Here is a 27,144-nt window from a genome sequence, read left to right on the forward strand (position 1 = left end):
TTTTAATTTTATGTTGGCCTTGTGGGATGTATTTATAGTGAGTTTTTGTGATGGAGTTGACTTTTTGGATATTTAACAAATTGAGAGATTGAGTTTTCCCAATTATTGCTTTGTTGAAATGGTCTAGTTTTCCATTTTGTTAATAATATATATATTGTTTATGATTTAATGTTTGGATATGAGATGATCAGCTCAATCTACCATTGTTCTCTTTGAGCTTTCTCGTTCGAGTTTTTCTTCAAGGTTCTTAAAACGTGTCTACTAGGGAGAGGTTTTCACATCCTTATGAAGAATGCTTCATTCCCCTCTTCAACTGATGTGGGATCTCACAATCCACCCTCCTTCGGGGCTCAGTGTCCTCACTGACCCTCAATCCACCATCCTTTGAGGCCAGTGTCCTCAATGAAATCAAGCGTAAAAAGAATACCGACAGAAATAAGTAGTTGTTTGGTGTTTCCGTGTAATTTTGTGCTTGTAGAGTAGAATAAGTAATTGTGTGATTGGAGTTTAAATACTTGTTAGAATAAGCAATTGGGTTGGGTTCATTATTTAAGTTTATGCTTGGTTGTGTGTATGGCCGTTTCGTCAACTAACTCTTATCCGTGAACTTGACTCTAAAAAGCAGGAGTCAACTTGTGAAACTAACAAGTTGGTAGTCTGTTAAACCGCGACAACGCCTAGTTTATTTGGCCAGCGAGAGTGTCTAACTGTCGTGGTGTGTGCTTTGTTAGGCCCACAAGAGCGCATAATAGGTGAGTTGTATTTGGCCATGTGAGTGTCGTATATACAAAATTTGAGTGTATATGTTACACATTAATTAGAGAAACTAGTGGAGAGTTCATCAAGACACCCTAAATGTAATGATCCTAGATTTCTACTTAACCTAAAGTCGCTATTGTATACCTAACGTAATCATTTTCTGCGAAAATAATCATTTGATATAATAAAAAAACATTGTCGTGGACTTACATGTTTACTTAAAAATCTTTAAAACAATTTAACAAAAACTATAATAAAACAAAAATACCAGATACTAACCTATAATCTACGAAATTAAATGTAAACTACCCTATGTATATGCCATGGTCTTCTGAGTTACAATGCTACCGTTAGTCGTACATGGGAGCTTTGTCTTTGTCTTGTCTGGAATATAAAAGTAGCACATGACTTGAGTATTGTAAAAAATACTCAGTAAGTGACCCCGCTACTGTGGTTAGATGCAAGCACATACAATCATGAATGAGATATATCTTTTAAATTTATATTCCCTTAGGCGACTATCCTAAGCGGGTAATTGGATGTGTATTTTCTATCTACACATGACCCACACGTATGAGTATGAACCCACCAGTCGGTTCACACACTTTTTGGGCCCCTTTCCTGGTCGGACTAGCATTCTCTGATATTGTTGCCAAACACCCGGTAAGAATAGTGACCGTTGCAACATTATGATAAATATAATGATCGTTTTCCTGTCTCGTAAAGTACGCGTCCGTACCATCGTAAAAGGGAAGATTCCTTAATGCATGTAACACAAAATGATGTATGAGATCCCAACATTTTCATTCATTAATATGTAAAACAACCTCTTCCGTTTTTCCTTCATATCATATCATTTTTATCATAGCTTTCAATACATATATCGGGGTTGTGCATCATGCTGAAACATCTCAATGCATGTCATTCATATCATACATTGTGTTATGTCATACATGTGTCATATCATAAATATATCGTGTCTCCCAACATACCATATCATACAATGCATGTATCAAATCATAAAACATATCGCAATATGCATCATATCGTCAAACATATCATATCATTCACATTTCATATTCAAGGTCATATCATATCATATCATATCATAAACATATCGTTTCATAACATCTCACATATAACAAGCATACGACACGTGTAAATCCATGGGGCACGTGTCATCATTCAGGATACAATTTCTAGCCGAACGGATAGTAAGACCACTTACTTGGTTGACCTAGATCGAAGCTAGTACGATCCCTTGATGGTAGCTTGACGCTCTTCTATCAAATTCAATTCTATTTAAGGAGGTTCACAATTATAAATTAGCATTCTACAGTGAAAATTGACTCATCTAATTTAACCTAAAATAATTAAACTTAATCCTAATAATTTAAACTAACTCAACCTAATTTTGTATAAAATAATTTAAACGAAGTAAATTTAATTTTGCATAAAATAATTTCAATTAACTCCAACCCATTAAAACGAGTTAAAAGTAGTCATTACTAACCTTCTAAAGAGTTGAAACTAGTAAAAAAAGAGTTCGAGCATCAGACCCAAGTTGGATTAGTCAAAATTCTAGCCTTGAGACGTCAGTAAGTGTATTCTCCGACTAGCTCGAACTCTTCAAGTGAGATGATAAAATGAAGTGAGGGACCTTCCTTTGATAGTGGAAGCCAACTCCCCACTTCTCAACTTAAAGTAATGTGGGACAAAAAAAAAAAAATTCTTCTTCTTCTCCTCCTCTTCTCGTTTTTGGGTTGTTACACTAAACTTCCTTTGCACCTTGAAAGAAACACGGAGCTGTATGGGAAACTAAGAATAACCTAGTTATAGGGATTAAGAGTTTCGAAACTCAAGTTGTGCTAGGAATAGACTAGCATGACCTAAAAGCTAGGCTACGAGAGAGCCTACAACTTAATAACAAACCTTCTAGACATGTGATAAGTATCGAGAACAAAATAATTCAAGCAAACAATAAAATTTAAACATGACGGGAGGATATAATAGTTTTCCCATAAGTCTTTCTAGCATGTTTTGTTATCATTCATAGGAGGATATCCGACATAAAATTGTTCTAAACAAAGTACGCAACTTACAAAATTCACTTCGACAAATACGTATATTGGATAGTAAAACTATGTCGTTCGCTAAACTAGGTTGACATCAGCAATAGCCACAACTGATATGCATTTCGATCGAGAAGTTTGAAGTTCAAATTCCTAAAGTATTTTAATTCAAAATAATTCAAATGGCAACTACACAAGCACTAGATGGAGCAAGAGGGTGGCGCACCACTTCGCTAGAGAGGCTTCACTCGGTGGCTTGTTTTTCGAGGACTTTCATGTTTGGTTGTTGCTTAATGAATTTATTATTTGAAATACAATATTATATATTAGATATTAAAAAAAAAAGAAAAAAAAAAAAAAGAAAAAAGAAAGGTTAGAAATTCCTGACAGCCGCAATCTTTGGTGAAGAATAATTATTGAGAACCAATTAAATTCAACCTTAAAGTCTTCAACCTATTAAACTAACATATTTTAGTTAGCTGGATTTTTTGATAATCACTGTTCTTTTTTTATATTATTAATTTAAATTATAAAATAAACAACATGGTTTGTGCCTAACTTTCTAAGACTTTAAACATGTTCGGGTTCACTTGGGTTCATTTTCACATGCATACCAAACTCATTATTACACTAGAAAATAAAAGATATGTACAGGAGGTCACCCAACTTAGAATTTCTCCAAGAAAACTACACTTAATTTTGGAGTTTTTATGATTGAGCCACCAAAAAGGAACGTGCACTTTGTTGGTATAGGTAGTGGCATTCAATTCTTTTAAGATTTTCTTAGTCATCCTATCCTCAAGATCGCTCTCATTCAAATATAGTCGTTGTTCACTTGTGTATGCCTCCTTTACTCAGGTATTATATAGTATATTTAGCTTGTGGTAGTGACTTTCAGTTCTTTTAAAACTAGGACGCTAGAGTTAGGTTGGCTAGATGATATCCTAGGTTAAGACGCCTCCAGCAAACTAAGCAGCTTAGGATCCCGATCTATGGTCAGAAGGTCTAGACCCTAGTTGATATGAGAAGGGATCACTACAAGGGAAGTAAGATTCGGATTACCTTGTTGATCGAATATCTCAAGACAAGAACATTGTTTGAGATTCGAATCACTCCACAAGTAAGATCGATCATGTCTAGCTTGAATGATTCTTGTTGATCAAATATCTCAAGGCAAGAATACTTGCTTGAGATTCGAATCACTCCACAAGCAAGATTGATCATGTCGAGCTTGAATGATTATACATGCAACCTAAACTACATAGAATTGCAAAGAAACTTAGCCATTGGTTAAAGAAAGCACAAATGCTCCTTTTACTATATTTTTCAAGTCTTCCTCCAAATACAACATACATGGCTTTATATAGCCTCAAAATGAAACTACTAAAAGCATTCCAAAAGTGGTAACATTCATACTTAAGGGCCATAATTAACCATGATGTAATTGTAACCTAGAGTAAATTAAAAGTCTTAAAATACATTAATGAAATACAATAAATCTAAATTACTCTAAATTGTAATCCACCCAAAATTTATAACATGAAACTTCATTCTTCTTCAATGTGGCATGAATTGAAATATCTTTTGATAATTTCAACAATATTTTCTTCACATCTTCGTTGAAGCATATTGTTCTCTAGACCCTAGTGCTCCTAAACTAAGAAAGACTAGAGGAGAGTACCTTGGAGCAAGAAGTCCGTGTTAAGAAGCCACTTAGCTGCCCTAGGAATCCAATAGATTCTAGTAGACACTGCACTCCAGGATCGTGAGCATCAATCAAAGGGATAGACCTATATGCACCCAGAGAGGCGTTAGTCTTAGATGTCTTAGAAATAAGAGAGAGTTTTAAATGCCTAGACGCCCCTAAAAATCTAGTAGACCTCCATGACATCCAAAAATGAGAAAGGTAACCTTTAAGATGTTAGCAGTTGGTACGGTATCAACATAGTTTCTACGTCCCTTTCTACTTCGAAGGATTGTGTGTTTGATAGTTAAGCTAGATTACCCCGCATAGCAAATTTGTTCTAAGAAGGGACGTAGGAATATGTGGGTAGTCTTAATAGCTGACAAGCACAGGGGTTGTTCCCCAACCCTGGGTGACTAAATGGTCCTGTGGGTAGGGTTTACTAGCTAACCTCCCATGCATGGATAATGAGAGCAGGTTAGCACACACTATAGTGTCCCCACCAAAAAGGGAGCTTTACGAGGTAATGCATCGACCTACGACACCAGTTGCACACTTCTTAGGCAAAGCAAGCTACCTATGTTTAAGAACAGAAAAGTAATTCACCCCTAAAGATGAGATTCGTGTCTAGACCTACAATGCCAGAAATAGGTGAACCACCTCATCGATACCTAGAGTGTGTCTATGAGCAGTTAAAATACCGCTTAAAATTTTGAGGCAGCCCAGATGCTTAAATAGCAGCAGAGACTAGACCCGAAACTTCCTGAGCCAAGAGTAAAGTCCATGGATACCTACTAGGATAAGGATCGATGAAAGTTTACAGATAGGTTGCTTACCAAGTATTTTTATAATCATCCTTTCTACTTTCTTTTTTTTTTTTTTTTTTTTTTTTCAGATGTTTGCAGGCTGTCAATTGAGGTGGAGGAGCGTTCGAGAGTTGTGTGGTCATTTTTTAATTGTATATCTTTGTATTTGAGTTATTTGTATTTCATTTTTTAATTGTATCTCGTACTTATTTTCTCATTTGTAATAAATTTGAACAGCACCGTCCTATAATTGGATTCAATTTAATTTTCATCCTGTTTTCATCTTTTATTTTTATTTATTTTCATTTTTGTCTTGAAATTATTTGAGAATTAGGTAAATAAAGTTCGTTAGAATATTTCTAATATGATGTTATCGGTCCACCTAGGTTGAAACGAATTTTCAGGGATGAAGTCAAGCCAGTTTTAGGAATACTCTGAGACTCCGACTCAGGTCAACTAAGTAAGTGGCTCCAATATCGGCTTGGTTGGATGAATTGTATAATGTATGATGATGTGTGTCCAATGTTGGATGAATTGTATAATGTATGATGATGTGTGTCCAATGACCCCGGCACGTATCATATGTATGATTGATATGTTATGCTATACTATGTTATGCCATGATATGCTATGTTATGTCACGATAAGTTGTGTGATGCCATGATAAGTTATGTTACGTATAAAAGCTATGTTATAACATTATCATGTCATGTTATATAAAACTGCTAGAAAACCGATGATCTATGATGCCTCCTTAGACCATAATTCATAGACTTATTATGTTATAGGTAAATGAAGGTTTGTCTTGCATCATACATTATGTCATTATTAAAAGCTACAGAGACCACATGCATATTTGTGTGTCATGTGCATCGAAATACTTCCCCGTTATGGTGAGTACATATACGTACATCACGACTGATGATTTACGACATTTATGTTCGCAATGATGTCATGCAAGTCCTTTCCCTCCTTGATGTTTGGCGCAGTCCGTTAGCGAGTGCTAGCCCGACGAGCAAGGTGAGGGTGTGCGAACCCGCCTAGTGGACCCATGCTTGCATGCATGGGCCATGTTTAGAGAAGCACTACACATCCAACCTTGACTAGACTCGAAAGCTGCCTAAGAGCATGTTATAATGTTTTTCAAATGATAGGTCTCTCCATGTTGCATGTGTGTGCATTTTCCGACCCCAATAGTAGAGTTACTTAGTCAGTATTTCTTAAAAAACTCAAGTCATGTGCTACTCGTACATTTCAAGTAAAGATAAGGCATGGCTGTATAGATGATCGCGGTGTCACAATGAAAGTCGTCGAACCACTATTAGGATAGCTGCATTATGTCTTTCTATAGCCCTTAAGGTCAAAACAAGACATTGATTTTTTTTTTTTCTTCAAATGCTACACTTTATTTTTCCGCTTTACCATTTTCTTAGTGTTATTTTTATAGTCTTACTTCACATGTTTAAGTTCATGACATCGTTTAAAATTACTTTAAATTAATATTTCTACACTTAACAGTTATATCATACATATGGTAACGACCTTATTATAGTAGAAAAATAGAGTCCATAGTTACTTTTCGTCTATGAAATTTAGCATATGGATCCGGATGATATAGATACTTTTTTTTTTTTTTTTTTTGGTTTTTAGGATTTTTCTAGTCTATTATATTTCTTTTTTTTTTTTTTTGGTTTTTAGGATTTTTCTAGTCTATTATATTTCAAACGATTTCATGCCTCACACGGTTATTTGTTAATGCATATTTAATGAGTTATGAAACATATTCTTATTGTTCGAATGGTTTGAAAAATTACTTCAAATATACTTTCGTGTATATACTCTTTATTCTAGAATTTTTGCAGACGAACCTGGGTTCTTTTAGCATGTTTTGTTCTCTTACTCACATGTTTACTAAAAAAATTTCAAGCCAAACGCGCTTAACATCAATGATTGAGCTACCAAATCAGAAGATGTTTTTAAGTATATGTAATAACTATTATTTTTTTTTTGTTAACCAAATTGTTATAAATTAATATAATGTTTAATAACACCATATATATATATATAATGTTGCTCAAACATAAAATAATTAAAACATGGCTTACTTAATCTATTTGAGTTTCCATTTCTTTATTGATTTAAATATCTAGTTTTAATGATTAAAATAATATGTAATATGTTGTGCTCTCCACTTTGTTAGTGATAGAGACAAAGGGACAAAAATGGGTATTAATATCTACTAAGTATATTACTTTTCATATCTATTTAGTTTTAGGAAATTTAATTAAGAATTAAAATGTGAAACCATTTTCTAAAATTAAGAACTAAAAATAAAGTATTTTATCGAGGCTTGGACGTCTATTCATACTTATCTTAACACATAAAAGTCATATTACTAGGCGTAATTGATCTTCCCTGTCTAATCAATTAAGATATCTACGTGAGTATCATATAAATAACTCTTTACTACTGGAGCAACACAAACTAAAAACCCCTATGATGTAAAATTATTGACTGAATGAGTAATTACAAAACAAATAGTTCAAATCAAAGATCTTTTCTTTAACCTAATTCTCTGATCCACAATCCTTACATGTGAAGGAACACAAGTAGAGTTGTAAGATGACAAAAAGGCTCGCATAAAAAACAAAAAAAAAAAACTTCATCTCACTGTGGCAGAAAAGCCTCAAGTAAAAGATACTTACAGTGTTCGTATATCGTCTGCATGAACTCGTAAAAGGTCCGATATCAAGGAGCCATACAAATTCTAATGCGAGCTACAAGGCTGGTAAGAGCTAAAGATTATAGACCTCTTCCAATATGGTCTCATTGTGCTGCTTTCAGTTGTTGCTCGTCTTCCACAACTTCTTCTCCTATACCTCTTTGTGCAAGTCTGTAGTACAAAATACCCATGGTTGCCAGACATGCCCTGCACATGATTCAGGAAATCCAATGCACATACACATTACACATTACACAATTAAGAAAAAGGAGCGCTTCAAGCAAAACCATAAAGCATATGATTAAGAGAATGAGAGGAAAAAAAAGGTATATAAATATACGGGAATTACATGATTGCTATGACAAGAAGAATTTTTCTGGGATCCATTCTGGAGGGTCTTTGGTGCCGAACACGGCCTTCACTGACATCATTGGCACCCAATGAATCTTTACGTGGAGGCGCAGTCACGGGTAGGGTTGGCAATGCTGTCGACCAGAAAGGAAGTAGTGCTCTAAGAAACTTGTGCCTAAAAGGACCTGCAGGCAACAAATAAATGGAGTAATGACAATAATTACCAAAATAACATGCAGCAAAAATGTGTAAAGTAAACTAAGGAATATATCAACAACAAAAACAATTACTAATATTAGTATTGACAAGGCAGAAAATTAAGAAGCCAAAACCATGACTGAAGCAAGGAGCTCACTGCTCTATTTTGTGGAAACAAAAAATAAAATGGTGCTGAAATTAAAGAGTCTCCAAAATATGTGCTGCGTAAGGAAATGGTGAGCTTACTGTCCCATTATCAAGAACTTTCAAGATGAACTTAGTTACATCACAACTTAAAAGGGAAGAAAATATATGACCACGAGTTTGATGTCTATTTTAACAAGGAACAAGTTTATGCAATTCCCGGATGAGAGTAAAGAGGGAAACAAATGGCCACTTAAGTGACGTTTGATAAGCATGTAACTTACCTCTTCGAACGTATTTCTTGTGGTTACCATCTTCATCATCAGCATAATACGAAATTTCAGAACTTTGCCTGTCATAATTGATTGCACCCTTTCTTGTGGTAGCAACAGGCTGGATTGCATTCGAAAATTAAAAATAAATGGTATGAGAATAAACTGAAAGTAAGCAAATGAATAATATGTTGACTAATCATCTTTCAATGAGAAGATATTCTTACGGCTGAAGGACTTGAGCCTTTCACAAAATTCCCTTCTGGACCAGGAATTTCAATCTCAACAATATCTGAAATGTTATTTTTGGAAGATCCAGCTCCAGTTGTGGCTGAGAATCCTTCACCCGTATTTGAGACAACGTTTGCTATTGAATTTAATGAGCTCTTATTGTTATGTGCATCTCCTGAAGAGGAAACCAAGGGATCTGAGGCAAAGGCAGGGGGAGGCCCATGGGATTCTGTTGCTGATAATCCTACTGGATGATTTCCAAACAAACTCTTTTCCAGACCAGTCTGACGAACAAAAAGAAACAATACTAGTAAGACAATAACATGGTACAACCAGCAACATAGCAATAGAACCAGGAATTAGATGAGACTCAAAGAGTCTCAAATAAAGTTCATTCAGTACAATGTTCCACCGTGAAGATCCCATAGGATGATCAAAAAAAATGTCAATAGTGTAGATTTTGTAAAAAAATAATAATAATAATAACATTCAACTTTTGCTAAATAGCTCAACCTTTTTTTTTTTGGATAATTTTCTATTTGGGAGATAACCTTGTTTGTTTAGATAGTATTTTATATGATTAAAGCTTTCCTCTGCATTTCAATATTGATAATGCACATGTTGGACATCATTAACTTAAATAGTATTTGAGCCTATAGACAAAACAGCAAGCTAAAAAAAGTTTTAATGAAGTAGGGCGATTGTTCGAGTAGGTCATATCGCAGCAGCTACATGAACCCCTTCCTTTCTGTTGCAGGCAGCACCTCGAAAAGCATGGACGAGCCACATACAAGGAAACTTGCACGTGTGGTTCTGGCCAGGATGCCAGTATACTGTACTAATATGTGTAGGTCCCGTAATTCAAGCCAGGATTGAACTCTACATGAGATTCATAATTGCACATCCACCACAGCTTCAGTGTAAAGGTAGCTACAAAGAGGTGGGCATTCTCACTGCTGTTTTCACAAAGACTGCACCAACTTAATGAGAGGCACCTGTACAGCTCTTTGTTGTTTTCCCAAAGAAAGCACTAACTTGATGAGGGGCATTTGTAAAGATCCCTATACTTTGTCACACTCATCCCCTAAAGCACGCAGTTTTTAGGTGAACCCTACACTTTTTAGGGCGTTTAACCTTTCAGATAGCCTTACAAAGAAGATCATTAAGATTTTTATCTTAGAAAAAAAAACTATTAAACAGAGAAATATATTCACTTAAGAAGTCATGCATAAAAGAAGGGAGATGAGATATCCCCAAAAGGCAAAGGGATTACAAAAAGGCTTCCCAACTGGCCAAAATATGTAAATCATAGCTACAAAAGAATTTAGAAAAGAAACCAAGAAGAGGAATGAAACTTGATAAGATCCCACAGATTTTCAAAGCTCATCTGCTGCTGCAGAGTGGAGGTTCTCTTATATTGCTCTAGCTAAAGACACCACAGGACAGCATCCACTGTATCAAACAACACAACTATAGCCACGTGATTAAGATTTAGGCCGAGAAAAAGCCAATGGATGGCCTCTTCAAAAGAGCAGGGAAAACACCAACTAACCCCAAAGATACTGAAGAGCTTTGCCCAAAAGGGGCAATGATTCAATGAACAAGACTCTCGGGGCTTCTTTTGCATAACACACGCCTATTTGGAGAGAGTAGAAAGTTAGGCATTTTCCTTCGGATATGATCATCAAGAATTTCTATTCCTCTAGTAAGCTTGTTGTATAGACTTCACAAAAAGGTTACTCAAACTGCATGGAAACTAAGTTCTAGTTTCCTCAAACATCATTGTAGGAGCCTGAAAGTTACTGATTAAAAAATGAGAGATCAACATTTTGCTCGAATTCCCTCTGATTAAGCTGTCTACAAAATACAACATCGTTCTTTTAAATCTCTGGTTAACTTTAGGTTGATCACAGAGATAGGACAGTAGATGGCAGGCTCTTGCAACTCCTTTTCACCTTCTCTTCAAGATGGCTCAAGGGGGCTCCTAGCCATGACCTTTATATTCCTACTTAGAAGTACGAAGTTCCAAGAGAGAAAAGGAGAGGAAAAATAAAAGTAGTTTCCATTTTCATCTGCTCTAGCTTCAAAAGCAGAAGGCCGGTAAATTCAAATGGGGCATCCAGTCATACATCATAGACCCCATGCTCGTGCAATACAAGTGGAGGAGAAGCTTGACGATGAATCTGATTATTGTTTTGTGATAGTGATTATTCAAGGATTATGGGAGGTTTTTAGCTTCTTGAGTGTTTCTTGCTACCCTGGAAGATTCTATGAATTTACTCAGATCAAGCTCAAGAAGCATATTAAAGATTGAGCGATCTTATAGGTGACTTGAAATGAAAGAAGAATAATTTTAAGGAGAGTGATTGGAACTTGAACTGTGGGATAAAGTTCAGCTTATTATCATTCTGTGGTATCATTCTGCAGTATCTAATATTGAGTATCCAGTAATTTTCCCATTTGTTTGCAACTCTTTAGTTTCTTAATTAGAGCATCACACATCCCCTGGGATTGTACAGGCAGTAAAAGCAAGAACTAAGGAAGAGAAAATAGAAATAGTCATATGAAAACTGAGATAATCATCTCCCCAAAAATTTCTCAGGCATGTGAGCCTAACCTGCAAGATAGCTTCCTTTAGCTTTGCGTGTAGGCGAGATCCTGAATCTTTAATGTTCTTCGGAGGCCATATCTGCACCAAGAATATACATGTATCTTAAAGTAATCAGACATGTGAGACAATATTGTAGTTTCCATTATAGAAGACTATATTCACATCAATCCGGGAACTTGAAAAATTCATCATCAAGAAGAAACAACACAACAATGACATAGAGGTGTCAAAGGCATGTCCTGGGATCATATATGAATTTGAATTAAATAATAAAAAGTGTACATATATACCATACCGAAATGGAACAGGCGGGGCAGTCGTAGCCAGCAGGGGCAGTGGATGGAGGAAAGCTCTTGATATGTGAGACCAAGCAATCCGTATGTATAACATCTAGCATGAGAACAATGAATTACATAACCACTTCAACATTTCAATTGAAATCCACTCTATTCTTAAAAATTGCATGGAAAGAAGGTAAGTAAATATACAAAGTCACATACGCAAGCATCCCAATCGAGTAGTTTGAGGACCAGTTCCTTCCTCAAGTGTAGCATGACACAGGCAGCAATTTGGAGGCCAATCATAATCTCCATTCAATACCCACTCTGAATAGGTGCGAATCTTAAAGGAAGAAGAAGCACAACATTAACATAGCACAAACCTAAAAGGAATAAAGCCTAACAAAGAGAATTGCTCATATTCTAAGTCATTCTATTGCAGCAGCTGAACAAAGGAGCTATTTAGGTGTACTTTTGAAATTTTGATTTAGAAACAATAGAATCTTAGTGGGGGAAGATATACAGGGAACGTTTGTTCTTTTTCTAAGTTTATGTCGTGCTTTCAATGTTTGTGAATAATGACTACTGTGATCTTTCATTTGGTCTTATTCTTTTGGACTACAACAGTTTTCTTTCTCATTAGGTTTCTGTTGGGTTCATTTGGGCAGTCATTTTTTAGACAAAGTTTTCTTGTTGGCCCACATTTTTTGCCCTATTTGGACCCTTCTATATTCTTTCATTTTTTCTCGCTGAAAACTTGGTTTCAATAAAAAAATAATAACGCTTTAGAAAACTGCAAAATGAAAAAAAACAAAGGTATAATGTGCACAGAAGAGAGAAGAAAAGAACTATGAGAAAACTCTCCAAAGAATTAGAGTCTACATGTAAAAATCCCTGGCCCCAAGGTGAAGTTAAAAGTCAACCAACAAATAGAGTAGAGAAGAAACATCATGAGATTTCTTATCAGACAAGTGACCCCAAAGCCAAAGGTATTTGAGGTGGAAACTCCAAAAATATATATAGAAAGAGAGGAACAGCAAGAGAAACCCCTAGAAGAATCAGGGGTCCACACCCTAACATCTCTCCATCTCAGAGTAACAACCTGATCTCAAAGGATATAAAGAAGCCTCACCCCATCAATCACCTCCCTATCAGTAAGCGAACAATGTAACCATTAGATTAAAGTAGAGAACCAAGAGAAGACAACACGGAGGATATCAAATACAACCTCTTATTCAAAAGGCAATAGAGACAAGGAAAAAGAAGCACATGGGTTTATCGCCAACCCAAAGATCCTCCCAAAAAAAAAAAAAAAAAAACTCACATCCTTCCCCAACAAAGCACCTGATAAACTGAGAAAAGAAAGAAAACATGAAGATATAGCTTTCCAGCGTTTTTTTTTTTTTTTTTTTTTTTCCCTTTTTGAAGCCCCTCAAAACCACTCAACAGGGTGAGAGTCGTACCTATTCACAATCACTTTATACCACAGATTGTCAGATTCTAAAAAGAAATGTCACAGCCACTTTGCCAAAAGCGTCTCATTGCACAACCTCAAGAGCTCCCAATACTCAAGCCTCCAAGCTCTACAGGCTTCAACACCAACTCCCACTTAACCAAATGGGACCCAACCCTCCTCAACCTCCTCCCACAAAAAGTTCCTCATCAGTCTCTCAAGCGTTTTACTCATAGTAACATGGATCCTAAATAAAGATAAGAAAAGGATGGGAATCCCACTTAAGACTGCTTTGGAAGAAAAATAAAACTTTTACCAACCAGACAACCATTTCTGAAACTTTTCTAAGATTAGTTCTAGAAAACATGACCCCTGACCAGACAATTTCTGAAGATTGAAATTTACAAGAGGGATGTATAATCCATGGTATTTACAAAAGACCTTCCCAATTTGCAATGAGGGAGGTATAACTATAGGAAGTAAAAATATTAGACAGTTTACACTAAGATATAACTTGGTAAACAACATTGTCGAAAAATTTTGTATAGGTCTGTGTCTTTTCTACAAATATTCTCTGATTTCTTTCTTTCCACAGATTCCAAAAGAAAGGCATGATAAGATTTTTCCATAATAGGGCTTTTGTGTTCTTGAAAGGGTGGTATGTTAAAGTCATATCCAAAAAATCCTTTACCTCCCTAGGAAATGTGAGATGTCATCCGAATACATTGAGAATCGTTGTCCAAAGATTCTGCGTATGTGCATTGCATAAACAAGTGACTTTGTGATTCGTTTTCTTTCTGACATAATGGACACCAATTTGGAGAAAGAGTGATGTAAAACATTCTTTTTTTTGAAGATTTTCACTTGTGCTGATGGCTTTATGCGCTATTTCCCAAAGGAAGAACTTCACCTTTTTAGGTTGATGTCCTTTCCATATTGTCTTTGCTAACGTGGGATTTATTGCTTCTACTTTTTTACCCATGTTCATCATTAAGGATTTTGTAGAAAAGACCCCGTCAGCACTGGGGAGCCAAGTCAATGAGTCTTCTTTGTTTGACAATACCACAGGGGCAAGATCAAGGCTTAATTTGGCCCACTCCATTGATTCATTATCCTTTAAATTCCTACCAAGCTTCAGGTCCCAAAATTTGTTGACAACATTCCACGTTTCTTTAATCGTGGCTTGCCTGTATGAGAGAGCCTGTACAAAAGTTGATACTTCAAGGTTAGCGTGGTGTTTTCAATCCATGGGTCAGTCCAAAATGATGTGCTTCCCCCATTACCCACCTTATGGCGAGTTCGGTTGGTGATGAGATTTTGATGTTTCTTTATGTACTTCCAAGGCCCTTTTGTAGAAGATGGAGGGGGTGATTTTTGTTTGATGTAAAAGTATATTTAGCCTAAGATTTCACCATAAGGCCTCTTCTTCATGATGATATCTCCATATCCATTTGGCGAGGAGAGCTTTGTTCTTCCTCCTTATCGAGAGAAGACCGAGGCCTCCCTTTTCTGTTGGGAGGTTTATAATATTCCAACCAACAAGGTTTGCGTCATCTTTCCACAAGTAGTTTCTGAATAGTCTTTCTATATCCACGGCCACTTTTTGTGGCATTTCAAATAGAGGCATGTAATAAGTAGGGAGGTTGGATAATGTGACTTGTATTAGGGTGAGTCTTCCGCTTTTTGAAGTATAACGTGATGACCATGTTGACAACCTTCTTCCTATTTTCTCAATAATAATCTTCCCAAAGGAAAAGGATTTGTGGTTCCCTTTTAGAGGTAGTCCTAGGTACATATTTGGTCATTCTCTCTTTTTACAACCATAAATGCTAGCAAATTCTTCAATGATCTCTGTGCAAATATTAATGCCCATGATCTCTACTTTAAGGATTACCACCCAAAAGAAGTCCTAAATAAGTAGAAGGGAACTGACTAACCTCACCCCCACAGCCACGACCCACAACGCTATCTTGGAAGGACAACAAATTATACCAAAAATGGAACTCTTCCTCTTGTTAATCTCAAGACCAGATAAAGCTTTAGAAAAAGACAAGGATCTATTTATATTAGCAAAATAACTCTCATGTCGAGAGCAAGAGAAGAGTGTCATCAAAAAACTAAAGGTGAGATTGATAAACCAAGTCGTTACCCACCTTGAAGCCCTCAATCCCACCTTTTCCCCTAATGTCAACACGTGCCTACTGAGAACATCAACCACTAAGAGAACTAAGAAAAATCTTGTCTTTGGGTCCTAACTTAGTTCCACATCAAAGTTTTCCACTTGACCCAAAACCCTTCTTCCCCAAAACTCTATCCAAAAAGTTTAAATCCACATGGTTATAGGCTTTCTCAAAGTCAAACTTAAAAATCATCCTTTCCTCTATTCTTTCCCTATAATCCTCGATGGCTTCATTAGCCATAAGAACTTAATCCAAAATTTTCTGTGCAAGCTCCCTGATAATTGGAAATGGAATTTGAAAGGACTCTCCTAATCTCCAGCTAAAGTCTTAGCAATAATCTTATGCAAACTTGTTATAAGACTTATGGGTCTGAAATCTTCCACCTTGTTTGTCTTCTCTTTTTTTTGGAATAAGACATATATAGGTTTCATTCATTTTAGAATCAGTAATACCCCGCTCATGAAACTCACAAAAAAACTTCCACATGTCCTCCTTAATGTTGTCCCAATGCTTCTAAAAGAAGGTTATAGTGGAGTTGTCAAGACTAGGAGACAAACCTATCAAAACCAAAAACCACCTTACAAATTTCCTTTAAGGTGAAAGGGGCCTCTAGCTCTTCCCTATCGAGATAGGATTCCACTCTAACCCTTTCTACAGATGACCTAGGGAAAGGGTAGGAGCATAAAAGATTTGATAAAAAAGAAATAATCTCCTTTCTCTCCCTTAGCACCTCCCCACTATCTTTCTCCAAGAAATAAATCCTATCCTTGTTCCTCCTTTCTCCAAGAAATCAATCCTATCCTTGTTCCTCCTTTCTCCAAGAAATCAATCCTATCCTTGTTCCTTCTTCCTTTGGCCCGATTGTGGAAGAAAGTGGTATTTTTTTTTTTTTTCTATCCTTTGCCCACTTCACCTTAACCTTTTGTCTCAAACTAGTATCCTCCTGACAAATAATAGATTCGAAGTCCCCTTCCAAGGAGACACATTCACTTCTCTCTCTCCTCCCTAGTCACATATTCATGAATAATATTTTTGTTTCTATCCTTTGCCCACTTCACCCTAATTTTAATCATAATCTACACTTTCTTTTTCCTAAGATCCCCAAAAATAGAAAGGTTTTGCTCCTTGAGAGTAACTTTTAAGACTTTGCAACTTTCCAAGGAAACAAAAACCCACCCACCTTCCATCTAAACAATGGAAAATGAGTAGTTATTCTCCCTATACCGTTTAGAGTATAGCTGAAGGAATACCATTTATTTGTCTCCCTGTACCGTTTAGAGCAAATTTTCCTGTTTAGCTTAAGAAGTTATTCTTAAGAAGGAATACCATTCTCCCTATACCGTTTGGAGCAAATTTTACAAAACTAAACAAGGAATAACTTCTCAAGCAGGAAAATGAGATTAAATAATTATTTCTCCCTATATAATCAGGTGAACTCTTTGGTAAATGATCCCTTCTGCACTATAGACAAAAGGTGGAAAATACAAAGGTGATCCCATGGTAGCTAATTATACAAATATTTATCAACACTCCATATTGTGAACCGCCAAAAATTACCACAGGAACATACGAGAGAGAGAGAGAGAGAGAGAGAGAGAGAGAGAGAGAGAGAGAGAGAGAGAGAATACAACTGAGAAGTCGGAAAACAGATTGAAATAAATTGCAAAAGAAACTCATGCCATAAGAGATTGAAATACAAACAGTATTTTCCCCCTACTGTAAAATGATGAATAAGCTTACCACGCATATTTGGTGTTCTGGGAAACATATGCATTCTCCACATACGGGAACCTTATGAACAAAACAATACAACTTCGTGGCCTGAAGCAACAAAAACACAAAGCAAAAGTATTCTCAAGTTCATTGATTTTAACAAAGCCAGAAAAAAAAAAAAAACAAGGCTATCACGATAACAAATTACAGAAACAATAAGAAACCGCATTTCAGTTAAACGGTAAACCAATAAGCAACATAGCGAAGTAAACTTGGACATTTCCTCGATCCAAATAATGATGCTTACAAAATTCATGAAAATCCATAGAAAATTAAAACTACCCCCGTAGCAATGAGCTTATAATTCCGTAATTCTACATACAATCAATTAGTCAACCATTCAGATCGCTTCAAATTCCAAGCTCCCAACCCCGGATCCGATCCCAATTTCAACATCAATCAAGCCTCCACAACCCGAATCAGAAATGAAAAGGAAAAATAACAAGTATAATCCTGCCCTGCACAACACAATAGCGACAGAAGGGAGAGGAAGAGGGAGAATCGTAGTACCTTGCGGCATTTGCAGACCACCATTGCAGTGACCGACGCGGAGACGCTGTGATGAAACAAAGTTGGACCGGTATGGAAAAATGGCAAAACTAACAATTCAACGACATGGATATAGATCTCCAAAGCTCTGAAATGTCTCGACCAAGGGTATCAATGGCTTTGAGCTCTCTCTACCTGAGTGAAGCACAACGAAACCCCCACCGTTTTCTTTTGCTTCGCCGATCCCTCCCCCCTACACTTTCTTTTTCTTTTTTTTTTCTTTTTTTCCTTTTTCTTTAAGACTGAAATTTCAATTTCTTTTGGAATATTTTTTTTATTTTTCTTCAATAATTTGGAAAATATTTTATCGCCATATTGTTTTATTAATTTCAATTATTCATTTACAAATGCTATATTCGCACACATGCGAATTGAGTGTTGTTTGTGTTGAAAAATTTAGACCCGAACCATTTAGTTAGTCTAAAAAATAGTTTAATAACTCAAGTCAAGTCTAGCAGATATCGTCTTTTTTGGACTATGTTTTGATATTTATAAAAGTTAGAGAAAACATTCAAAGAAGAAAATGTATTTATTGTATTCAATTATTAAATATTAAAATGATTAATATATATTATATACATTAAAAAAAATTAGAAAATTTGATTAGGTTAAAATGGGTAAATATATCTAAAATGTGACTCAAATTTGTTAAATATAAATTTTAACATATTAAATATCTTAATATATTACTTAATTATGACAAATATTTAATATTTGTCCAAAGTCACTTAAATAAGGTCAAAGCCATATGAGATATCCCGACATTTTTTCTTATCTAGAAAATTAGAGAATTTTCTGTTCGAATCATAATAAGAAAGATCTTATAGCGGACTAAAACGAAAGAGCAGCCAGATAGCTTGAAACGAATGAACATTCTCTAATCTAATGTTCAAATCATAATAAGAAAGATCTTATAGCGGACTAAAACGAATGAGCAGACAGACAGCTTGAAATGAATGAACGTTCTCTAGGACTGGCTCACATCGCATACGATTGCAAGAGCAAGAGCAAGTGTGAGTAAACATCACAAAATCATAATAACCTTAAAAACACAGAACTAAACCTAAATGAGAGAGTTTTTCAATATACAAACCGGCTATAAAGATCACATTGCTGATGTTCATTCATTAGTCAAGTCCTTCAGAAGTAAACCAAAACACCCCACCCCAAGAAAGAAAGAATTATAAAGCCCATCCAGGGGGTAGCAGCTAGCTATGAAAGAGTGGGGTTGTGTATCCTTCTATTTCTACACTTGAATTACCTCAACCCGGATGGCGCGGCTTGTGGATTGCCTCCAGCTCCTTTCCTCATGGCTCTCGACTGCGCAAGCATATCGTCGTAGTTCTGATTGTAGAAGCAAAATGTTAGACTTGCGTGACGAAATTCAAAGCATCTTAAAAGAAAACGAGAGAGAGAGATAGAAATGTATGTGATAATGACCCTCTTTTCGAACGCAGAATCCCGAGAGCTGATTATCTTGTCTACAAGGCCATAGTCAATGGCTTCTTGGGGACTGAAGTACTTGGGTCGTTGAACATCTTTAGCAATCTCTTCCGCAGGTTTACCAGTTCCTTTAGCTAATAGCTCGATATAGTAATCGGTGTTGGCATCGAGTTCTCTGGCCTAAGACACGAGTTCCAGGAAAATGAGAGGGAGACACTGGCTAAAGCTCAACAGAGAGAGGGAAGTATGCGTACCTTAATCCACATATCTATGACCGCACCACTTGATCTACTAACTTTAGGCAGATACAGTTTAGCTGCAATTATGAAAGACAATGGTCAAAAAGGAAGGGAATGATCCTCGCGAGCCAGGAAAAACAAGTTACCATAATCCTGGATGGTTGATGAGCATGCAGAATTATGCAAAATGAAAGAATTATATATCAGTTTTAAGAGGCGAGGAACGTACCGGAGGAGTTAGGCTGGACAGCACGGTAACCCTTGGTTCCAAGTGACAAAAGCATTGCTGCTTGACCGAATGCCATTCCGCAGTTTATAGTATAGACATCAGGTTTGCAATACTACACAGATGTAAAAAGAATTAAGCTGAGACCTTGTTGATGGCATAATAAAAACAACGAAGTAACTAAATCATAAACTATTGATACGGTTTTATTTTGGCACATTTTTACTTATCATAAAATAATTTAGCAGCCGACGTTGATGGATTAATAAGCTATCATCAGGTAGGAGAAAATGTCTCTGGGTCCTCGGTTTACTTCCAATGTAAGAAAGCTTTACGTGATAGAGGGGATGAAGCTGGTATATTTCCCTTTTAATCCTTCATTCAAGGGGGCTATCTTCCACCATTTTGGATTCCACAAATATCAAGTTTGATCTCCCAAGTCATTTGGAATTTCTTAAATTATAAATCTTTTTCCAATCATCCCTTTGTGTCCTAGTACGAAATCTCACCTTAGTTGAAGAGGGAAATGAAACATTCCTTGTAAGGGTATGAAACCTCTCCCTACCAGACGCGTTTTAAAACCTTGAGGAAAAGCCCAAAAGGGAAAGCCCAAAGAGGACAATATTTGCTAGCGGTATTTGGGCTGGTACAAATGGTATCAGAGTCAGACACCGGGCGGTGTGCCAGCGAGGACGTTGGGCCCCAAAGGGGTGGATTGTGAGATCTCACATTGGTTGGAGAGGGGAACAAAGCATTCCTTATAAAGGGCGTGGAAACATCTCCCCTAGCAAACGCATTTTAAAATCTTGAGGAGAAGCCAAAAGGGAAAGCCCAAAGAGGACAATATTTGCTAGCGGTGGGTTTGGGCTGTTACAGTTTGTTTTATTTGATACCTTGTAGGCAAAGGAACATCTCCCTTACTTGGGCTTTAGCTTGCAAAAAAAAAAAGAATAAATAAATAAATATAAATAAAACAAAAAGAAGAAGAAAGAAAACTTCTTCCAATAGGTGTGTTTCATAAACTCTGTGCCTGGCTCGTCATACATGGGAAAATTAACACCGTACTCTTTAACCCAATATTAACTACTTCGAGCTTAGGTCCACATTGGTATACTAACTCTAGGGGCGGGGCAGGGTAATGTCGGGGCAAAAGAATCACATGCTTTGACATTACTCTTTTTCTGCTTATGTTTAGGGAGGTTTTTGAAGACCAGCCTAAAGTTGATACTATCGGTCAATATCGGATGGAAATCCTTCTATAACTCCTGTTTTAGGATGAAGGAGGGCCATCATAGTAGGCTGTTTTTTTCGCTATCTTAAGGAATATTTAGCAGCAAGGAACACAAGATCTTTCAAGAGGGGAATGCTCTCTATGGGAAAGATATGGCATATGCTCACTTCAACACTTCCTTTTGATTTCTACCATCGATTCTTATAGAGATTTCCCTTCGCTTTTACTACCAGCAACCGGAGCTCTCTTGTAATATCGATTCCTGTTTGTTCATTTTTGGCGGCTCCTATGATGGTCGTTGCCTTCTTTTTATTTTTATAACCTCCCCAACTTCCATTTTTCTTACTGATCAATTTTTTCTTTTCAAGGAATGCATTTTACCAAAAAATTCAAAGACCAGATACGTAGTTACTCAATGACAAATATTGGACAAAAGGAATTAAGTTCAGTTAAGGAAGAGACTACTTACAGCCATCATATCTGCTATAGCATATGCTTCAGTTTCGAATCCAACATTCTCCATCTTCTCATTCTAAGTTATCAACAAGCACCAAAGCAACAAAAACTAGGTCTTGAATATTAAAATAACAACATGGTCAAAACAATGAAAATTACAACGATACTCCAAGCTTCGTTAGAACAGGAAATATAATACTTCATGGATTAAGGAAATATCAATTAATAACCTGCGTCCCCGGAGAGTTTATGTAGAGATATATAGGCTTTGATGGGTTATCATAGTCTAGCCACATAAACTGAGCAACAAGAAGCTCAGTCACTGCTGGTACGATCTGCATTTATTTCAACAAAATACAGTGATGTACCCCTGAGAAAAAATATCTTGCAAAGCAGAATTGAGTAAAGAATAAATATTTTAGTGGCTCACAGGCATGCCCAAATAGACTATACGAGCGTCCAAGAGCAAAGAAGGCAAATCAGGAGGAGCTGATTGGCGTCGCCCATATCCCCTTCCTCCCCCACGATACATACTAGCGCTCATACTATATTTTGATGGACCCTTTTTTCCATCCATGCCTGATAGACTCCACATTCCACCATTATTCAAATAGCTGTGGGCGGATGAGATGCTTTCCTGCCAGGTAACAAGCAATCGTTGTGGTTACTAAAGCACAATAATAATGCTTGGCTTGAACAATACTGAGCTTCCAGCAAAAAGTAAATGTGCCTGTTTCTTTTTCCTTTCTTTTTAACTGAGTATGGATTCGCAAATTTATAGAAATTACTGAACCCTCAAGATCAAATGAGAAAAGAACCTCAGTAACTAATTCTGACTGTCGCCTGACAGGATTATCTTCTGTCATGAACATGTCCAGTTGTGAAGGTGTAAGGCCATAAAGTGATTGAGGAACGTTCTCGTAGTTCTCCATCACTATAAGAACAGGAGATATGGAGATTTAGGGAATGATATTGTTTATTTTCGTCAGGATCAAACTCATGAAAATAACGATGGAACTAGAATTAACAAAAGAAAAATTAACGTGGATTCAAAGACACAACTCCCCAATGAGGTAGCAATTTCTGTTTACTGTCGACCAGTTGCTCAGTCTTAAAATATTATTAATAAAAGATTAAATTTACCCTCTCCAAAATCTCCGGCCATCGAAATACCACCACAAATCATCAAGAACACATGAAAAGAAAACGCCAAACGAACAGATATTTTCCAAGTTACCAATCAATCAACTAATTTCATCAGAAAACGAACGGAAACAAATAAATAGCTTCAGATGATTGAATGATTCCGGCCAGACAATTAAATATCGAAAACTTACAGCCATCTTTGAGATTCTCTTCTCTGAATTGCTTAGGAATGTGGTCCATCGATTTTTTGGCAGAGGGAGAAAGAAAGTATCTGCGATATGAAGTTCTTGGGCGAGAGGAGGGGAAAGGGAGATGGGTACCGAAAAGGAACGATGACTTTGAGCTGCCGACGGCCAACGACGGCGTAGCAGAGATATGAAGAGGTGAAGATGTCGCCATGGAGAAGGCCAGGTGAGAAGCTTGGCCGGATTTTGCCGATAAATTTTTTGAGGTCTTCGAGTTCTTCTCTGATCGAGGTCACTCGCTGTTCTGCTAACAACAAGACAACGAGAAAGGGAAACAAAACCAAAATTAGACGGAACTGCAATTGGGCTTTAAGCCCAAGCCCAGCCCAAGCCCAGCCCAAGCCCAAAGGCTTGAGGCCCAATAATCTCGCTATCTTTTGGGCTCTTACCTAACTCAAATGCAATCATGGTTTGTGATGAGACCTATATTTTCTTGACGGGTTCTTGGGCTTTACATTTTCTTTTCGAGTTGAGTTGAATGGGTTATACTTCTCTACACATATTTTACGTGCATGCACATGAACTCACTAGGCGGGCTTGCATAACTCCTAGGCTTGATTACGAGCTAGTGCACGTTCATGCTGCCGGGAACCAATGGAAGGAAAGGGTGCTTATTGTAGCATGGTGTAACGTCCATACAAAACATACAGGAGAAGCCAAGATGGAGCTTCCGACCATGCTAAGTCGAGTCAAATTGCGGTCTAGCTTGCAGGTCATGGGCATGCATGTGAATTGCGGTCTAGGTCAGGTGCGTGGGTTGGAACGAGCTGGTGGAATGCGTGCGAACCATGGGTATTTGGACTAGGTCGTGGGCAGGCGGTTTGATTCATGAGAACAACAAATAAAAAAAAAATGTACTGAAGGAGATATATTCCTTATTTATAAACCGATGATCTTCTCCTTAATTAGCCACTGTAGGACTCCACCCAACATTCCTCAACATCAAAGAAGGTATAGGTGTTTAAGCCGAGAGTGAGATTTTGCAAACGAAGATGAAAACTAGAAAAAAAAAAAAAAAAAAAAAAAAAAAAACACCGAGAATAAATATGAATTCAAATGAGATATATAATCTTACTAATTGGTATAAAATCTTGACACTTGTAAAAAACGCTTTTTGAAAAGATAATATCTTGACGCTGCGTCAACTTCTTTATACCTACTGATTAACGGAATAAATAGGTAGAAACACAACCCTAATTTCGAAAACCACGTATAATTTCGAGTTAAATCTTCAACTTCAAGTTAAACAATAGTTTCGTTATCATGAAGTAATCGATTTTAGCGAACGTAAAAACAAATATATCATGATATATATATATATATATATATATTACATGAGATTATGAATGTGGTCTGTTTAATATAATATTTGAAAGTATAAAAGGATAATAAGAATATAAAATTAAAAGAAGTTGAGAACTTGGTTATATTCGCCACGTATTTATACTCCACAAAAATATTAAACATGTTGAAAAGGGGTGTGGGAGTGCGTTGCGTGGCAAGTGGTGGGTGAGCAAGATGCCACGTTGAGGGGTTTCAGTCGGAGAAGCCAATGAAATAAATACACGTGGTTAAGTGTGACAATTTATTTGTCGGTTACGGGACGCATGTGAACACGGCCCCATAAAGAGGAAAAGTACACGCGTTCGAGTGGCGAAATAGCAGCGCGTAGTGCTGACGTCACTGACAGTTGGTGTCACGTAAACGTAGGGTGGAGACTCCACAAAATGCAATTTAAAAATATATTTAATAATTTTTTAATAAATTTATAAATCATGCCTTATGTGGCTTCATCAGACCTTAAGCGATTTGTCAGTTGAACATAGCTTGTGCATAATCCATTCTTGTTCAACCACACACACCGCCTGCGCGTGTATGTTCAATCGTCTGCGATGACATCCCGAGACTCGGAATGGTGTCAAGACATATGAACGATGTTGATGGGGATCAAGAAGACAAGATGAGAGCGACATGGCATTAAGAGACCTTGACCCCGAGTAAAGGCGTCTTACTTAAAGTGAGTTGGAGTGGTCATTCTAGGTGGTTTTGAGAGTTAGTTGTCGAAATTCTCAATAAGCGAGATATATAGGGATATTTTAGTCAAAAACTAAAAAATTGAAAAACGTATTAAATATAAAATTTAAAAATTTAAAAACTAATTAGATAATATAAAATTTTAAACATGAATTAAACAAAAACAATTTTAAAATTTTTTTGAAAAGAAATAAAAATAAATGGAAAAATGGGAAAAATAAGTTGGTGTGAGTTGGAAATGAAAGGGATTATGAGTGGAAGTGGAAGAAATAAAGGAGAATGGGATAAGAATACACGTGGGCGACAGCCGAAGTTTCTCCCTAACTTTTGCTCTCTTTCCACTTATTCCCTCTCTCTCTCCTCTCCCTTTCTCTCTCTCCCTTCATTTTTATATATTTTTTTTATTTTTTCTTATTCTATTAAAATATATTAAAACTCAAATAATCTTTTGAACTAATTCGAAATTTTTGTCCAACCAATTATTTTTTGAATTATTTTATTATTATTATTATTTTTAAAAAATCTTATTACGTATCATATTAATAATTAAAATATAATAAATTTTAAATATTAAACATTTACCAGTCATAATTCATTATTAATATCGATTACAAACGTTAAATGTTTTAAATACTTTTAGGAGTATAATATGGTTAGTTTCGACTATAATCCTATATCTAAATTAGTCGAGTTGACCCATAAAAAAAAAATGTCAAAAATCAAATTTTCATATTTTTCAAATATTTAACCAAAACCCACAACTTTTCATGGTATAATTTTTATTTAAAAGTTGTTTATAGGAAGAAAATGTAAATAATTAGTAAAATAAATAGAAATGACAAAAAAAAAAAAAAAAAGAATGAGGTGGAAATTAGGTAAGCAAATAAAAGAAAAAGGAAGACTCCACATTCATCGAAGTGCCAGCTCAGAAAACTCCAACCATTCACTAGTACACTCTAGTCCTTCTCCCATTTAAAAATAAAAAAAAAATAATAAAAAAAAATAAATTTTGTTTTGACTTGGAAAGAGTCCCAGCCACCGCCATCGCTCCTCCAGTTGACCGACCCACCTCCCCCTTTATAACCCACTTCCCCCCTCCCTTCCCCTCAAACCCCCACCATGGCCTTGCAAGCTCTCAATTCCCCGACCGAGCCATGGGTCAAGCCATCCAAGCGCTCAACCCACCCTCCGCTCGACTCCGACGACCAGCACTTAGCCTTTTCCCTTCTCATGCTCGCACACGGCGGAAACATCCCATCTCCGACGAAATTGCCTTATTCTTGTTCCGTTTGTAATAAGTCCTTCTCTTCTTACCAAGCCCTCGGCGGCCATAAGTCCAGCCACCGGAAATCAGACGCCGCCGCCGACACAGATTCCACCACCACTTCCGCCGTCTCTTCTTCTACAAGGACCCACCAGTGTTCCATCTGTTTCAAGTGTTTCCCCACTGGCCAGGCTCTCGGTGGCCACAAACGACGGCACTACGACGGCAACAACAATAAAACCCTCGCTGCTGGTTCCGATAGTAACGGCGACTCCACTCTCACGCACACCCATGTCCGGGACTTCGATCTCAACGTACCGGCCTTGCCGGAGTTCTCGCCGAGATTCCCGGACCGAGAAAAAAGTCAAAGTCAAAGTCAAAGTCAAATCCAGGAGAAGTATGTGGAGGAGGAAGTGCAGAGTCCTCACCCGTTGAAGAAGCCGAGGCTTTTGCTTCCGGTGGAATAATTCAGATTCCGGCGACGCTAAATCCAATTTTTTTTTTTTTTTTTTTTAAATATTTTTAGTGTGATTTTAATTATGGGTTTGGATTATTGGGATTAATTTATTAGTGTACAAAGTAATTTAATTTTTGGTTGTATTTGGAAATTTTAAATTATTAAAGAGATAATCATGATTATTTGATTTATTTTAATTAATTAATAAATACTGTGTTTTTGGTGGCTAAGGGATAGAGGTTGACCTTTACTAACTGTCCTTTGCACTCGTCCGATGGTTCCTTTAACGGTCGATCCATTAAAAAATAAAAAGAAATTGT

At 36.6% G+C, this 27,144-nt stretch overlaps 3 protein-coding genes across 3 annotated transcripts; 1 reads left to right on the forward strand and 2 right to left on the reverse strand.

Annotated features, from left to right (window-relative positions):
• Window positions 1–7,859: 7,859 nt before the first annotated feature.
• On the reverse strand, window positions 7,860–18,299 carry LOC111793539 (uncharacterized). The gene is made up of 9 exons (XM_023675466.2): window positions 18,045–18,299; window positions 17,502–17,582; window positions 12,351–12,471; window positions 12,146–12,240; window positions 11,857–11,928; window positions 9,236–9,523; window positions 9,021–9,129; window positions 8,393–8,579; window positions 7,860–8,250 (listed from the first exon to the last, which is right to left on the reverse strand). Exons 1-9 carry the CDS (start codon window positions 18,066–18,068, stop codon window positions 8,148–8,150), a joined length of 1,080 nt encoding a protein of 359 aa, XP_023531234.1. The 5' UTR covers window positions 18,069–18,299; the 3' UTR covers window positions 7,860–8,147.
• An 842-nt stretch (window positions 18,300–19,141) lies between these two features.
• Window positions 19,142–23,320, reverse strand: CLPR1 (CLP protease proteolytic subunit 1). Its single transcript, XM_023675781.2, has 9 exons — window positions 23,016–23,320; window positions 22,497–22,612; window positions 22,109–22,315; window positions 21,909–22,013; window positions 21,692–21,754; window positions 19,995–20,106; window positions 19,781–19,842; window positions 19,524–19,706; window positions 19,142–19,427 (listed from the first exon to the last, which is right to left on the reverse strand). The coding sequence occupies exons 1-9, from the start codon at window positions 23,221–23,223 to the stop codon at window positions 19,341–19,343; spliced, it is 1,143 nt and encodes a 380-aa protein (XP_023531549.1). The 5' UTR covers window positions 23,224–23,320; the 3' UTR covers window positions 19,142–19,340.
• A 2,878-nt stretch (window positions 23,321–26,198) lies between these two features.
• LOC111793920 (C2H2 type zinc finger transcription factor family) lies at window positions 26,199–27,015 on the forward strand. The gene has a single exon (XM_023675997.2). It carries the CDS (start codon window positions 26,223–26,225, stop codon window positions 26,832–26,834), a length of 612 nt encoding a protein of 203 aa, XP_023531765.2. The 5' UTR covers window positions 26,199–26,222; the 3' UTR covers window positions 26,835–27,015.
• The last annotated feature ends 129 nt before the right edge of the window (window positions 27,016–27,144 follow it).

This window comes from Cucurbita pepo, chromosome 4 (assembly GCF_057944985.1).
Source record: "Cucurbita pepo subsp. pepo isolate OVF chromosome 4, ASM5794498v1, whole genome shotgun sequence".
NCBI classification, from domain to species: domain Eukaryota; kingdom Viridiplantae; phylum Streptophyta; class Magnoliopsida; order Cucurbitales; family Cucurbitaceae; genus Cucurbita; species Cucurbita pepo.

Bases quoted from the DNA above. Each gene is read 5' to 3' on its own strand.
- LOC111793539 (XM_023675466.2), bottom strand. From the start codon at position 18,068: ATGGTGGTCTGCAAATGCCGCAAG. The intron at 17,583-18,044 runs GTACTACGATTC...TTGTTGCTTCAG, and splicing joins TGGTCTGCAAATGCCGCAAG to GCCACGAAGTTGTATTGTTT. The intron at 8,251-8,392 runs GTAATTCCCGTA...AATCATGTGCAG, and splicing joins CTTCTTGTCATAGCAATCAT to GGCATGTCTGGCAACCATGG.
- CLPR1 (XM_023675781.2), bottom strand. From the start codon at position 23,223: ATGGCGACATCTTCACCTCTTCATATCTCTGCTACGCCGTCGTTGGCC. The intron at 22,316-22,496 runs GTTCTTTTCTCA...GTTACCTGGCAG, and splicing joins AGTCAGAATTAGTTACTGAG to GAAAGCATCTCATCCGCCCA. The intron at 21,755-21,908 runs GTTATTAATTGA...TTGATAACTTAG, and splicing joins TAAACTCTCCGGGGACGCAG to AATGAGAAGATGGAGAATGT.
- LOC111793920 (XM_023675997.2), top strand. From the start codon at position 26,223: ATGGCCTTGCAAGCTCTCAATTCCCCGACCGAGCCATGGGTCAAGCCA.